At 44.6% G+C, this 15919-nt stretch overlaps 1 protein-coding gene across 1 annotated transcript in view; it reads left to right on the top strand.

Moving 5' to 3' along the window:
- The window catches only part of tnr (tenascin R (restrictin, janusin)), a gene marked incomplete at both ends in the record, with an annotated part of 302941 nt that overhangs the window by 150179 nt on the left and 136843 nt on the right, over positions 1–15919 (top strand). The window contains 2 exons of the mRNA XM_084327726.1: positions 8712–8831; positions 11855–11998. Of these exons, the coding sequence (XP_084183852.1) occupies positions 8712–8831; positions 11855–11998 (264 nt within the window). The remainder of the gene's footprint in view (positions 1–8711; positions 8832–11854; positions 11999–15919) is intronic.

Genomic DNA, 15919 nt, shown 5'->3' with positions numbered 1-15919 from the left:
TGGAATACGTAACACGTCATCACGCACGCATCATTGCTGTGCTGTGGTAGGCTATGGGCTACACAGATATCCCTAGGATATTACATCTCCCTTCCTAAGATGAAACTCACGGTGGCAACCTAGAATCCTGAAAACATTACTTTAGAATATACGGTACCGTTTGTTCTATATTCACACACCTGTGGACCATTATTTATACTCAAACAATATAGGCAGAAACGGTATACTTAAACAATATAAGTAGAAAACGGTCTCAAGACATGTCAATTATTATGATAATTACAGTAATTACAATATTTCCTCCTCTCTCCTTTTTTTTTGTTTTACATGCATTTCACTTTCACGTGGCCGTAATGATTCAGGGTCCACTGAGTAGGGTCTTAGGATCTTAAATGTCAAGCTTTACTCTTGGCTTAACGATGCGACCAGATCTGGTAGTGATGCACTTAGAATGTTCATCTGGACCTTCAGGTGGTGGACATTCCGGTGATGCCATCTCCGGCTGCTGGGGCTGGGTGTTGGCCTCCTGTGCCATTGTTCGGTGGGTACCTTGGTCAGTCTCTTTTGTCTGCAACAGGTGACGTCTGTTGCGCCTGTATTCCTGGCCTTCATCAGTACGAACGTGGTAAGACCTTTCAGCGCCTGCTGGTTGAATGACAGTGGCGGGCTTCCATTGTCCATTATTCTGTTGGAAACGGACGGCCTCTCCGTCCTGCAGAGTCGGCAACGGTCTTGCTGTCCGATCATAGTAATATTTCTGTCTTTGTTGGCATAGTTCTCTCTTGGCGCGCACTGTGCTCTGGTTTACAACCTGTGGTCGTAGCTGCTGACTGGTGGTGGGGAGGATAGAGCGTAGGCGTCTGCTCATGAGCAGTTGTGCGGGTGACTTGAGGTTGTCAACTGGTGTATTTCTATATTCTAACAGACTCAAGTATGGGTCCTTGTTGTCTACTCTAGCCTTCTCTAACAGTGACTTTGCAATCTGGACTCCCTTCTCTGCGAGGCCATTGCTCTGGGCGTAAGTAGGGCTGCTAGTTACATGTCTAAAGTCCCAGTCCTGTGCGAATGTCTTAAATTCACTGGAGCTATAGCATGGGCCGTTATCACTGACTACGGTTTCTGGTATGCCTAGCCTTGCGAACTGGGCTTTGAGCATTCGCACTACGGCTGATGTAGTGGTGCTGCGTAGTTTGTCTACCTCAATGTACCTGCTATAATAGTCTACTGTGACTATGTAGTCCTGTCCATGTAATGTAAAGAGGTCTGTGGCGACGGTCTGCCATGGTCGGTCAGGTATCTGATGAGATATCATTGGCTCTTTGGGGTTGGAGCTACGATACTGTTGACATGTGCTGCATGAGCCTACCATTTCCTCTATTTGTCTACCCATTCCAGGCCAAAATAGCACATCCCTCGCCCTCTCTTTAGACTTTTCTATACCCTTGTGGCCTATGTGTATGCGTGTTAACATGTCCTGTCTCAGCGTGTGTGGCACGATAATCTTCTCACCCTTAAAGAGGACGTCGTCCATCACTGTGATCTCGTCCCTGTGGTTCCAGTAGTCGGCAACACTGGGTGGACACATATTTCGTGTCTCAGGCCATCCTGACTCGCAGATCTGTCTTAGGGTGATGAGCTGTTGGTCTTGGGCGGTGGCTGCTTTGATCTCAGTCATTTTGTTGTCGCTCACAGGCAGGGTGCTCAGGACTGTGTGTACTTGTGTGTCCATACCCTCACTTAGTGTGCGGTCCTGGTAGGTGATAGACTTTCTCGACAGGGTGTCCGCCACTGGAATGTCTTTCCCTGGGCGGTGCATAATGACGATGTCATACCTTTGGAGCTGCAGTATCATGCGTTGCAAACGCGGCGGCGCAGCGGCGAGGGATTTTCTGAGGATCGCCTCGAGTGGCTTGTGGTCTGACTCTACCACTACCTGTCGACCATACAGGTACTGGTGGAACCTCTTGCATCCGAAAAGGACAGCGTACAGCTCCTTTTCTATTTGCGCATAGTTCTCTTCGGTCTTGTTCAGAGCTTTAGATGCGTACGCGACTGGCTTACCGTCCTGCAGTAAGACTGCGTCTAGTCCGCTTTTTGAGGCATCGACCTGGAGTCTCACAGGTTTGGTGTGGTCGAAATATGTGAGGACGGGGCCCGGCTCACGGGTTATGAGCTCTTTCATCTGTTGGAACGCTTGGTCGTGCACAGGGTCCCACTGGAATTCACTGCTTTCCTTCACGAGTTGGCGCAGTGGCGCGTTCACGTCGGACAGTCCTGGAGCAAACTTTGAGAGGTATGTGACCATTCCTAAGATCGTTTCCAGCTCAGCCTTGTTCTTTGGCGGCTCCATCTCCCTGATCGCTTTGACCTTGTCTGGGTCTGGTCGAATGCCTTCCTGTGTCAGTCTGTGACCGAAGTAGCTTACCTCGGTCACACAGATGACACTCTTGTCTGGGTTGAGTTTCACCCCTCTTTCCCTTGTCCTTTGTAGCATGGCGCGCAGGTTGGCATCATGCTCGGCTCTGGTGTGGCCGTAGACCAACACGTTGTCCACGATGGCGGACACACCCGACAGTCCTTCATATGTGTCATCGATCCGCCTCTGGAACTCATCCTGCGCTGAGATGATCCCAAATGGGAGCCGTAGGAACCTGTACCTTCCGTGCACCGTGTTGAAAGTAGTTAACTTTGATGATTGTCAGTTTGATCGCCCAGTAGCCCGATCTTGCGTCGAGTACACTGAAGTACTTTGCTCCGGCGAGCCTTGGGGTTATGTCGTCCAATGTTGGGAGCGGGTAGTGTGGTCTCTGGATCGCCCTGTTGAGGTCTCGGGGGTCCAAACACACTCGTAGCCTACCGTCGCGTCTTTCCACAACGACGAGGGCGCTGACCCATTCTGTGGGTTCTGTCACCTTCTTTATGACGTTTGACTTCTCCATGTTGTCCAGTTCCTCTTTGAGACGCCCACGGAGAGCGTATGGGATGCGCCTGGGGGGGTATATGACTGGCGTAGCCGCTGGGTCTATGCTGATACTGCATTCCCCTGGGAATAACCCGATGCCCTGAAACACATCTGGAAACTCCTGCCTGACGTTAACAGGGTCCTCTACCTGTGCATCAACAATGTGTATCATTTTTACTAAGTTCAGATCTAGGCATGCTCTTAAACTCAATACAGGGGGGGAATTAGTGGTCACAACATCAAAATCCAACATTTGCACATTTTCTTTATGCTTGCATGTGAGTTTGCATGACCCCACTACCTTGAGAGCATGGCCACCATATCCTGAGTCGGCTGGATGGTGGGCCTAGTGTCACTTTACCGTACATCTGGTGGAAGGTTGCTGTTGGCATTACGTTCGCTTGTGCACCAGTGTCAATTTTAAACTTTATTTTGTGCTTGTTGACTTTACCAACCTCCAACTCAGCGAACGCCTGTTCCCGCTTCGTATCTGCGTGCTCTGTTACGATGGAGTCCACAAACCATTCGTCATCCTGTTGCGCACATGCACATTCCTCTGATACCTCGTGCACGTCCTTCCTCTTGCCGTGCACGTCCGTGCGGCTTCTGCACACGTTTGCAAAATGGTTGAATTTCTGGCATTTATTGCATTTGCGACCTTTAGCTGGGCAGTCTTCTGACTCCGTGTGGCGCTCTCTTCCACAGTTCCTACATGTGTTATCTGTCGAGTCTTCTCTGTTGCTTCTGTATTTGTCCATGGCTGGGCGCTGTGTACATGCCCCGTACGGCTTCTTGCCGACCGCGTGCACGTCCTGGCTAGCGTTAGCCCCTGGGCTAATCATTAGCTTCATCTGTACCTGGGCTAGCTCGTGGGAGCGTGCTATGTCCATGGCCTTCTCGAACGTTAGCGCTGCCCCGTGGCTCAATAGCTTCTCCCGGACCCTTACAGAGTTTGTAGCGAAAACAATTCTATCTCTAACCATCTCCTCACTATTGGGGTAGTTACAGTCATTCACGAGCAGTCTTAGTTCTGTAACAAACTGGTCAACACTTTCGCTAGGCCCCTGGACCTTCTCCTGAAATTTGTACCTTGCAAATATGGGATTCGCCTTTGGCATAACGTACTCTTCATATTTGTCGTAGTAGCTTTTAAGCTCTAAGCTTAAGCTCTAAGCTTTTTAAGCTTAACTGCCAGGTGTTGAAGATGTCTCTTCCCTTTTCCCCGATCCATAATAGGAGGTAACTGCATTTGATTTCCTCTGTCTTGCCGTTGAACGGTCCGCTAAACATTAGCTCGACGTGCTGGCGGAGTTTTTTCCATGCGTCAGGTAGGTTTGAGGATTCCCAATGCATCGTCGGCATTGGTACTGCTGCAGCCTCCATATTGTCTTTCTTTCTCTTTTTCTTTCTTGGCATGGGTTCGAACAAGACCCGGCTTCTGGCACCATGTAATATTCCGCTAAACGTCACTCTTAGTGTCTATAGGGAATGATGGAATCGGGCGACTGCTTATTGGGTTACCGTTTATTATCACGTCCCGGGCAGCAATGCCAACACAAAGAACAGCGTCTGCATATCGGATGACTGGAATACGTAACACGTCATCACGCACGCATCATTGCTGTGCTGTGGTAGGCTATGGGCTACACAGATATCCCTAGGATATTACAGTGCAGGTAAGTACAATTTGTGTCAGGATATCCCTGATGTTTCTATAATAATATTTCCCCTTGCCACTAGGTGGTAGCAGATATCTATCTTCAAATATTTGCCTGCATTACCCCACAGTGAAATGCCTGAGCAAAGAGATAGGTTTTAAGCTGTCTTTTAAAGATGTCTAGCGAGTTGGCTTCTCTGATGTTTTGGGGTAGTTTGTTCCACAGTTTTGGGGCATAGTTGATAAAGGCTGCATTACCGATCCTCTTTTGACTGTTTCTGGGAGCCTCTAGTAGTCCAGCAGCTGATGATCGCAGTGTTCTTGCTGGTATGTAATTTATTAGTGTTTTGGCGATGTAGCTAGGTCCCTGTCCATTTAGAGCTTTGTATGTAAGGAGAAGGACCAAGTCAATTCTAAATGTTACAGGAAGCCAGTGTAAAGCAGCTAAGACTGGACTAATGTGCTCTCTCCTTTTGGTTCTAGTTAGCAGTCGGGCTGCAGAGTTTTGGATTAGCTGAAGCCTCTCTGTGGTTTTCTTAGGGAGACCTGTGAAAAGTGCATTACAGTAGTCTAACCGGCTAGATATGAATGCATGAATTAGCTTCTCAGCATCGTTCTGATTAATAAATGGTCGTACTTTTGCTATATTTCTGAGATGGAAGAACGATGTTTTCGTCACTTTGCTAATATGAGAATTGAAGTTCAGTTCTGAATCTATGATAACCCCGAGACTAGTGACCTCAGATTTGATCCAAGGGGTTAGTCCTCCCAGGCTCTTTATTAATGTTTATTTTTTAGTTTTGGGGCCGATAATTAGAATTTCAGTTTTGTTCTCGTTTAGTTTCAGGAAGTTCTTACTCATCCATTTATTTATTGCCAGTAAGCAGTCTGTAATGGAGCTAATCACTATATCATTTGGTTCAGCAGATATGTACAGTTGTGTATCATCCGCATAGCTATGGAAATCTACATTATGTTCTCTGATGATATCACCCAGCGGTAACATGTAAAGGGAGAAGAGTAAAGGACCTAAGCAACTCCCTTGTGCAACTCCATAGTTGTTGTTGTATATATCAGACATGTGATCTCCTAGTTTAACATAGAATTTCCTCCCTCTGATGTATGCTTTAAACCAGCCTAGCACAAGTTCTGAGAAACCGACATGGTTTTCAAGACGATCGATTAGAATATCGTGATCAATTGTATCAAATGCTGCACTGAGATCTAGCAGGATAAGGATGGAGATCTTATTCTCGTCAGAGTTTACCGTGAGGTCACTGATTATTTTGGTGAGGGCAGTTTCAGTGCTATGATATTTTCTGAATCCCGACTGAAATTCTTCTAAGATGTTGTTTTCTTCAAGAAAGGAATTTATTTGAACTGAAACTATCTTTTCAAGTACTTTACTAATGGTAGGTTGGATATTGGATGATGAATAAATACATTAAAAAAAAGAGAGAGCTATTACCTCTAGGCTGCCACCTCCGCTAAAGAAAATACAATTAGAGAGATATGCACACATGAATAATCACAATTTATATACAAGCTGGGGTATTTTCGGTACGGGCTGACTTTAAATTAGTCCAGAGTCGTGGAGTTATAAATCGTCTCCTGTGCTTGTGAATAATAGCCATTTATAGTCTGTTGGAAATAAAAGAGAGAGAGAGAGAGGCTTGTTTACAAGAGTTCGCCATATGGGTCCTTGTCCACTGTAATAGAAGGAAGCAATCTTTTTTATTGTCCTCCTCTTCCCTCTCCATCTTATTCTATCCATCTCTACACAATTTGCTATGCCTCTTTGTTTACTTTCCACATCTTGACTTTCTCTCTCTCCGCTCTCTCTCCTCTCTCTTTATCTGCCTCTCTCTGTCTCTCTTTCGCTGTGTCTCCCTCTCTCCACTCGCTCTCTCTGTTTCTATCTCTCCTCTGTCTCTCTCTATCACCATCTCTCTCTATCTCTCTCTCTCTCTCTCTCTATATCTCTCTCTCTCTCTCTCTTGGTCTCTCTATCTGTCTCCTCACTATATCTGTCTCTCTCTGTGTGTCTCTCTCTCTCGCTCTCTCGCTCTCCACTCTCTCTTTCTCTCATGACCTTGCTTACCTCTTCTATCATTCTCTCACTTACCTTGCTTCCCAAATCTATTCTCTCTCTCTCTCTCTCTCTCTCTCTCTCTCTCTCTCTCTCTCTCTCTCTCTCTCTCTCTCTCTCTCTCTCTCTCTCTCTCTCTCTCTCTCTCTCTCTCTCTCTCTCTCTCTCTCTATCTCTCTCTCTCTCTCTCTTTCTTTCTCTCTCTTTCTCTCTCTCCTTTCTCTGTATGTGTTCTCGCTCTGCTTTGCCTCATATCCTCTGACTTTGCCTTCCCTCTTTCTCTCCACCCCCCACTCTATTTCTACAGACGTCCCAGTCACTTTAATTGTTTATTCACATGGTTTTGGTTATACTGCTTTCCACTGTGGAGGCGTGAATAGGTCTGGGGAGGCACGTAAACAAATCATCCCAAGGATAAATTCCAGCCGGGTAAAGCCGACTCAATCATAATACTAATGTCTCTTCTCTGTTCTTTAGCTGCTCACAGCTCGCTCAGAGTGTTTCCCATAAAAAATATTTTTGATGGTGTTCACTAAAACTAATTTGCATGATAAAAAATGCCCATGTGCCTCCACAGATGGAGGACAATGCCACTTACAGAAAATAATGGCTTTGGGTGGATACAAAGTGAGGAATAAAGGGACTTTAAAAGGATATTTCGCTTTAGTAGAACTTGTCAAGTGTCAGCAGTCTTACCTCTATGTAAGTAAGATAGTGACCACTGTTGTCCCTGCTGTCCACTGTCAACAGCACCATTCCTCCCAGGTGTCAGGCTCCTCATTCACTTCCATTCATTTTGGGGAGCTAGTCTAAATATTATATTTCTGAAAACAAATGACTGCTGTACAGATTTCAATAAAACAGACAATTATCAGTAAAATGTATGTGGTTGTTTTGGCATTTGATGTGTCTTCACATATTTATTTCATTTGAAAAATAAAAGCAGATCCAGTAAATGTATTGTAAGTTTGAGTGTGCTGTGTATAATATTGCTCTGCATGGAATGTTCGGGAGTGGTTACCATGGTTACCTGCTGCCTTACTGGAAGAAAGATTCCAAACATGCTGTGAAGAGTTGACAGTTGGTTAAACTACACCTCAAGTGAGAAATAGTTCCTTTATTGATAATTAGAAAATATCAACTAATTAGCTAAGAAAAACAAGCACCATTGACAAAAAGGTATATAATATATATTACACAGATTAATATTGCTGTATAGTTTGTTTACACTTCAGAAGTATTTAAACTAGATCCCCACAATGAATGAAAGTTGATGAGGAGCCTGACGCCTGGGAGGAATGGTGGTGTTGATGGCAGACAGGGACAGTAGTGGTCGCTAGCTTACTAAAGTAAAAAATCCCTTTAACACTAGAACAGCCATACCAGAATTCCATAACTACTAGAAAGGCCATAACAATGACTCTGACAGCTCACATATTACTGACATATTGTATTAATGATCCAATGATCCCGGAGTGCTCTGTCTCCTCATTATGTCTCTGATATTACTACTGTTGTCATGTGGGGACCCACCAGAAGAAGGCCCAGTGACCACCTTTGAGTCCCGAACCATACTTTAACAAACCAAGGGGTTACAGAAACAAGCTTGCAAAGGCCACTAGTTTGAATCCAGCCTGTAAGGCTGTTCGGGAATGTTGCAAGGTGTTACTGAAAAGATCAAGGGGGTCAAAGGACTGAGGCAACTAAACGCAAGAGTATATCCTCATTACATGTTTGGACCACGGCATGATATCGGCTGTCTACGAACCTCTCTCTCTCTCTCTCTCTCTCTCTCTCTCTCTCTCCTCTCTCTCTCTCTTCTCTCTCTCTCTCTCTCTCTCTCTCTCTCTCTCTCTCTCTCTCTGTTTCTACCACATCATAGTCCATTGGAGACCTTTTTAATAGCTAACCTCAATATTGTTCGCCTCTACCCCCCCCCCCCCCCCCCCTTTCCTCTATTCCCCCCGCCCGCTCTATTCTCCTCCTCTCTGTCTGTCCTCTAGGGATGGATCCACCTAAAGAGATAACCATGTCCTATGAGTCTGAAGACATGGTGACAATCTCCTGGGTCAAGCCATTGGCTCCCTTTGACTATTACAAGATGTCCTACCAGTCAGCCAGAGGTAGGATATACTGTACACAGTGACATGCCTCCATTTATCTTGTGGAAGGGGGTGGCGGGGGTCAACACAGTATCTAATGGATTCCCCTTGTACATTTAAAATTTAAACGTGTGAGGAATTGCAATACCAACCAACCAAATAATGTTTTTTAGAACTTTAGCACACCTGAGTGCAGGAGGACAGGTGAGCAGGAGAAGACCATTGGCCAAAAAACAAAGGAACATAAAACTTACAAATTTCTTCACTGGCAATTAAGCAATATTTATTAAACCATATTTACTGGGAACAATGTTTCTGTCAGGTGGATTGTACTTTTTGCCAAAATGTTGCTTGCAATAACTGTGTTTTCATTTAATTTAATTAAATTTCAAACCTTTATTTGAACTTGTGCGACACTGAGGTCACGTTCACACCTACCCTGTTTGGTCCATTTTAAGTGAACCATGGTCCCTTTAAATCAACAGTCTGTTTCGTTTGGAGAGGTGTGAACACAAACCAAACTATTGTGAGGACCAAACAACCGAACCATGGTCATCTTGAAAAGTTGGGACTCTGTCCCTTTCAAAGTGGTACCTAATCTAGGAAGCAAAGTAGCCTACAATGCATTGTGGGATGAAGACGGACGCCACCTAGCGTTGACAACTGCAGCAATGAGTCGAGGACAGATGTGGGGGAGCGACGAGGTGAAGGCTCTACTAGAGATATGGGCAGAAGATAAAATGTCCAAATTATTAGTAGAAACTCATAAAAATACTGAGGTGTTATTTTTTTTGTATCCACTTTTTCTCCCCAATTTCTATTTTTCTCCCATCCCAATTTCGTATTTCCAATTCTTCCCTCCCCTGTCTTGAATGTTGCTAAACTATGCCTCCCACTGGTCGGCTGTAGTGAGGATAGAAGCCTTGCATCACGTGTCCCCTCCGGTACACGAGGAGGCAGCCTGTTGCATCTTTTCACCGCAGCAGCTCGAACTCTCAGTGGCGAGGAGTAACGCGTGGGAGGCTCACGCTGCCCCCGATACTTCCTGTTTCTGCTGTACAGGCGCACCAACCGACCTGTAGGAGTCGCTGTCCACAACGTCCAATCCCCACCCACCGGCTCTCCCACCCTCTAACACTTGCCAATTGTGTTAGTATGAAGGCCGGCCAAGCCGGTAGCAACGCCGAGAGCTGGGCTCGATACCAGCATCTCCTGTGTTAGTGGTGAGCGCCTTGCCCACTGTGCCACTCAGCCGCCAGGTGTTATTTAGTGAAAAACTGAAAGAGAGGGGGATCGATCGGTGTGGAGAACAATGCTGGTTGAAAGTAAAAAAAAAAAAAACGACGGCAGAATTATGTAAAAGTTTGAGATCTCCTACGGAAGTCTGGTAGCTCCGGGGACGAAAAAGATAAATGCCCATGGTTTGATGAACTAGATGGTATCCTGAGCACTAGACCAACGAGCAACCCCCAAAACGTGATGGAATCATATTATAGATTATTATTATAGATTCAACCAGATGGACCCATAAGCAATAGTAGCGTAACTTACCTAACTCGTCTTCTGTGCAACAACACAGCCAACATATCACGGGCATCCATCAGGGTTCGCCGTCTCCTTCTTTGGTGGTAGTCTCTGCGACGTCTCCTCTGAATGATGTGTAGCAACACTACATCAATCCCACGTCTTGCTTCCTCATACTCTGCCTCTACCGCTCGTATTTGGCAGGCACACCATAACAAAACAATGACAGCCATGATGGCAATCGCAAAAAAGGCGGTGTGGCTCCATTGTTGCTGTCATTCACTACAAGGATTCAGGCGGGATTTTCCCGAAAATGATCTGTCCAATAGAATGACTGACCTGGGCGACTGATCTGTCCAATAGATGAACGACTTGGCGACTGCATGTCCTTTGTTTACAAATTAGGTTAGCTAAAAAAAGGGCAGTGTGAACGCAAACCAAAATCAAACAATGTATCGTTCTCACATTTGGTCCACCAGAAAATCCGGACTATCCGTGGACTTTCAGATGTGAACACGGCCTGAGGTTAACCTAATTTACAGCAACGACAAGCTTACAAAACAAACTTCAAAGCAAACTCCAACCAGTCATTTGATTGAATTGCAAGTGAAGGAGAAAATGTGTGGTCTTTTGTTCCTTTGATACCAACCAATCAACCAATCAATCAACTGATCAATCAATCAATCACCCAATCAATCAATCAACAAGCAATCACACATCCTCTGATGATGTGATACTGTGAATATTGCAAGACATAATAAGCCAGCCCAGTATAGAGGATATCTACATGGTGGGCAGCAGGGAGAGGCAGAACAGCTTAAATGGAGCACCTTGTTGTCAGAGTTTGAACCATGTTTGGTTATGATTTGGTTTACATCGCTGATCAGCTGTGTACTGTTCAAGCTTCACCTCAAGCACTAACTTAGTACAACTTAATAAGTAATACAATACACTCGTAAGCCCTTGGATTCTGTACATCACCCAGCCCTGAGATTTATCACTGATGATAGTACTCGCCATTTGTGTCTGTACAATAAGGTTGGGTGGTCCTCTCTGGCAGAGAGACGTGATTTGCACTGGCATATATTTCTATATAAAGCCATTGTCGGAGATCTTCACCCTTATATCACATCATTATTGGACTGGGCCTTATCATACTCACTCCAATGATTGGCTTACACTCCCTGCACATCCTGCAATATACTTTAAAACTCAATTTGTTAGTATCCTTTGGCCAGTTTAAATCATGACCAACCATTTCACCCCAGTCTGCAGTTGTTTTTAATGGTTTCATTGATTGACTTTCTTGTTTTTATTTTGATATTACATGGAACTGTGTGAATGTGAAGCAGGGCATAGCTGAAAAAGATATATATATAAATATATATTTGTTGTGTGCTGTACTTTTCTCGACATCATTGAAAAATATCACTTATTCTCACTGGATCTTTCGCGGCTAAATAAAGTTTGAATGTGTGAATGACTGTGATGTTGCTCTTTGTCTATGCTGTCTCCTGCAGGTCGAGTAGACAGTGTGGTGATTGACAGTGATGTGACTAACTACACCCTGTCCAACCTGTTTCCTGCTACCGAGTATGAAATCAGCATCAAGGCTGTCAGAGGCAGCCAGGAGAGCAGAGCAGTCACTACCTCCGTCTTCACAGGTAATAATGACATAGACAACATCGTCATTTACAGATTCAGATTCAGGTTCAGACAACTGTATTGATCCCGCGTGGGGAAATTCATATTGTAGCTTCACAAGTAACAAAAACAACAAACAACAAAATCGAAAACATCTCAACGACAGCACGGCAACAACGACATCATTCCATGCAATACACAATCCAGTAAAAGTAAAAACAGACTACTAAGTGTAAAGGCTACTTAAAATTACTACTGTCTGTGTTTAAAAGTCTGATAGCCGAGGGGTCAGAACATTTGGCGTAACGGTTGGTCCTACTTAACTCATTGAATGCCACGGCCTTTCCCCATCTGCACTGGCTGGCGCCAGCTTTTCTTGACCATTTTCACGATATTTCACGATCTTTGCGGAGCTATTGTATATTCTATATATTTTTTTTTATCCACTTTTTCTCCCATTTTCTATATTTTCTCCCATCCCAATTTCGTATCATCCAATTCAACCCTCCCCTGTCACGAACGCTGTTTCTTGCCTCCCACAAGCCGGCTGCAATGTGGACTAAGTCATACATAGCACAAGTCCCCTCCGGTACTTGAGGTAACAGCAGTCGCATCTTTTCACCTGCGCAGCTCGATCTCTCAGTGGCGAGGAGTAACGCGTGGGAGGCTCACGCTGCCCCCGACACTTCCTGATTCTACTGCGCAGGCGCACCAACCGACCTGTAGGAGTCGCTGTCCACAACGCCCGATCCCCACCCATCAGTTTCCCACCCCCTAATACGGCCAATATGTATTACTGTGGACGACCAGCTAAACTGAAAGCAAATGTGGAGCGCTGGGCTCGAACAGGCGAGCCCAGCGTCTCCAGATGTCGTGGCGAGCGCCTTGCCCACTACGCCACGTAGCCGCCTTATTGTATATTCTATATTATAGTTATGGAGACAATAGTATGGCTCATTTGACAGACACAATCTCTAGTCCAACATGTAAAAAAAAAAGTTGTTTCTACATACCTTCATTTGTTCACAATTCCAAGCTAAACATTGCCCTTTCTTTCTTTTGCATGTCAGCCGGCTACAGCTTTGACAGCGGCTGGTGTGAGCTGGATAGTGTAGTTTTATGAAGTTTTGAGGTCCATCGAAAGCTCTCCTCTTTCTTAGGACTACAACGATTTCATGACGGTGTCAATTCCTTGCGTCCATATCATCCGGTTTCCGATGCAATGTGCAACGGTTTTTCATGATCTATTCATAACGTGAAATAAATCTCAACTCGCTTAACACATTGGATGCCACGGACGCTTTTTATCGTTAGTTCATGCCGACCTTTGAGTGCCCCCGATGCTATATAGCGTCTGTTTGCCGCTTTTTTAAATTTATTGGCGATTTGAATTCATATTTCATCAATCGAGCCTCGGGTTAGTGCTGCAGAGTCTCTCTGAGCTCAATTGGGAAGATACCGCCCCCTATCGTCTCTCCCTGTGTAACTGCACCCCATTACTTCAGACTGATGCAGGGGGAGTGGTCAGTTTCCTCATTTTACTTTTCCGTCAAGGCCAACTGAAGAGACCAAGTGATCGCCGGCCATCAGAACAGCGACGATTATGTATTTACAGTACCAACACTGTAATCAATAAGCGTGATCAATATTTGGAATGCCGATCAGGAATTGGAATAATCTTCTTGGATAACATCTGATCTCAGGTAAGGAATTAATTTGACCAGTCTTAGGATAATCAGACCTGTTTTCACGGAGATATAAGCTTTTGCCCTATGTGTGTGTGTGTGTGTGCGCGGTGATCGCTGATCAGGAAATGAGAGAATATATTTTTCAGCCCGCCTCTATAGCATGCATAAGTACACATATACTATCGATAATCTAGCATTTATTTAAAAACGATTCATAAATAGGCCGAAAAATGACAACGTTTTTGTGTATGCTAGAATATTCCAGTAAATGCTGTTTATCACGGAATCTATATATTTTCCTTGAAAACGAGGGCTTTTAAAAATGCTATAAAATGAAAATGAACCGATAAAAAAACAATCTGTTTCGACAATGTTGACTGCAAACAAGTCATTGATAAACGACAGGCAGATTAGACACATAGCCATAATTTAAGAGAGAGATTATACGTTCACAACGCTATCATGGAAGTGGGTGCTGGCATTCAACAGGGTTTCCAATGTTAAATGGCTGGCACTCAAACTGTTAAGCAGTTAATTATCCTAAGACATTTGCATATACACAAATTGTACTAACCTGAGCACGTTTTCTTTTAGAAATTGCGTAATTTGAGACCCTTATTAAGCCAGGCAAGCTAGCAAAGAACACATTATAAATATTTGTATTATCTTTTTAGCAGCCAGTTTGGGAGAGCAGTAATTGATAATTAGTAATTTTTTGTTGATGTGGGGTATTTTGGACTGAAATCCTTCAGGTTTTGTGCAGTAGCTAACTGGCAAGCCGGCTCCTCTGGAAAAAAACGGAGCATGGAATCTTGGGACCAATTTTACCTCCAGCTGCAACACCAGCAGAGTGCTGAGTGGCACACACACACACACACCCCCACACACACACCCACCCACACGCACGCATGTTTTTGGGTCTCACTTTCTCTCTAACTAAATTTCACACATACAGACTGACAGTCTCTCTCTCTCTCTCTCTCTCTCTCTCTCTCTCTCTCTCTCTCTCTCTCTCTCTCTCTCTCTCTCTCTCTCTCTCTCTATCTCTCTCTCTCTCTCTCTCTCACACACACACACACACTGAAACATAGTCTATCTTACTAACCTCAGCATCTCCCACTGCAGCATGCAATATCCTCATTGCTTATCTCAAAACCTGTATGTGTGTATATGCATACTGTACCTGGGGCGAGAGTAAGAGAGAGAGAGAGAGAGAGAGAGAGAGAGAGAGAGAGAGAGAGAGAGAGAGAGAGAGAGAGAGAGAGAGATAGTGTGTTTGTGTATGTATAGTATGTGTGCATGCAGACATACTGTACCTGAGGCCTAATTCTCAGTCTTAAGTTTAAGAATCCACCAAGAAAATAGGCTAATGGATGCCCCCCTCTCTTGCTTGCTCTCTTTCTTCATCTCTCTCTTTCTCACATTCTCTCTCACTGCCCCTCTCTTTCACACATTATTTCTCTCTATCTTTCTGTCTCTCTCACAGTATCACTCTCCCACTCTCACATTATCTCTCTCCCTTTCTCACATTTTCCCTCTCTCTCATACATTCTCTCCCCTCTCTCTCTCTCTCTCTCTCTCTCTCTCTCTCTCTCTCTCTCTCTCTCTCTCTCTCTCTTATCTTCTCTCTCTCTCTCTCTCTCTCTCTCTCTCTCTCTCTCTCTCTCTCTCTCTCTCTCACATACACATTATCTCACACACATCATATCTCTCCCTCTCACATCCCGTTTCATCCCTGAAGTAAGGAAATAATCTAACTTCTTCTCTCCCCCCCTCTCTCCCTTCTCCTTCCTTCCCTCTCTCCATTATTGTCTCTCCTCCCCATTATTCTTTCTATATATAATCTCCTCTTTTCTGTAGAGTCTGCTCTTGTCTTCTCATAACCAAGTGTAGCCCGTGGGGATATTTCTCCTAGTTACTGTTGGAGCCTGAGTTGAAATGGTTCCATGGGGATTTAAGTAGTTTTGTGGGCCCCTGGGTGATAATTAGACCTGACATATGTCAGATTACATACTGTAGTTGCAGAGAGCCATGATTTATCCCCCACTTGCACTAGTGCCACCAAGTCAAATATGAACATGCACTTCCCAACAAGTGTGGTGGCTGCAACCTCTGTTATTTTACGCTTTTCTATGGTTTGCTTACATTATTGTTTAATTTCTTATGGCACAAACTCTTTCTGTGTTTGATTTCCAATGATTTAATTTAGTTAAAGACCTAGGAGTCTTAGACCTGCCACAAGGATATCTTTCT

Source organism: Notolepis coatsorum (genome assembly GCF_963971535.1).
Source record: "Notolepis coatsorum genome assembly, chromosome: 13".
NCBI classification, from domain to species: domain Eukaryota; kingdom Metazoa; phylum Chordata; class Actinopteri; order Aulopiformes; family Paralepididae; genus Notolepis; species Notolepis coatsorum.
This window is presented reverse-complemented; position numbering and strand designations above follow the sequence as displayed.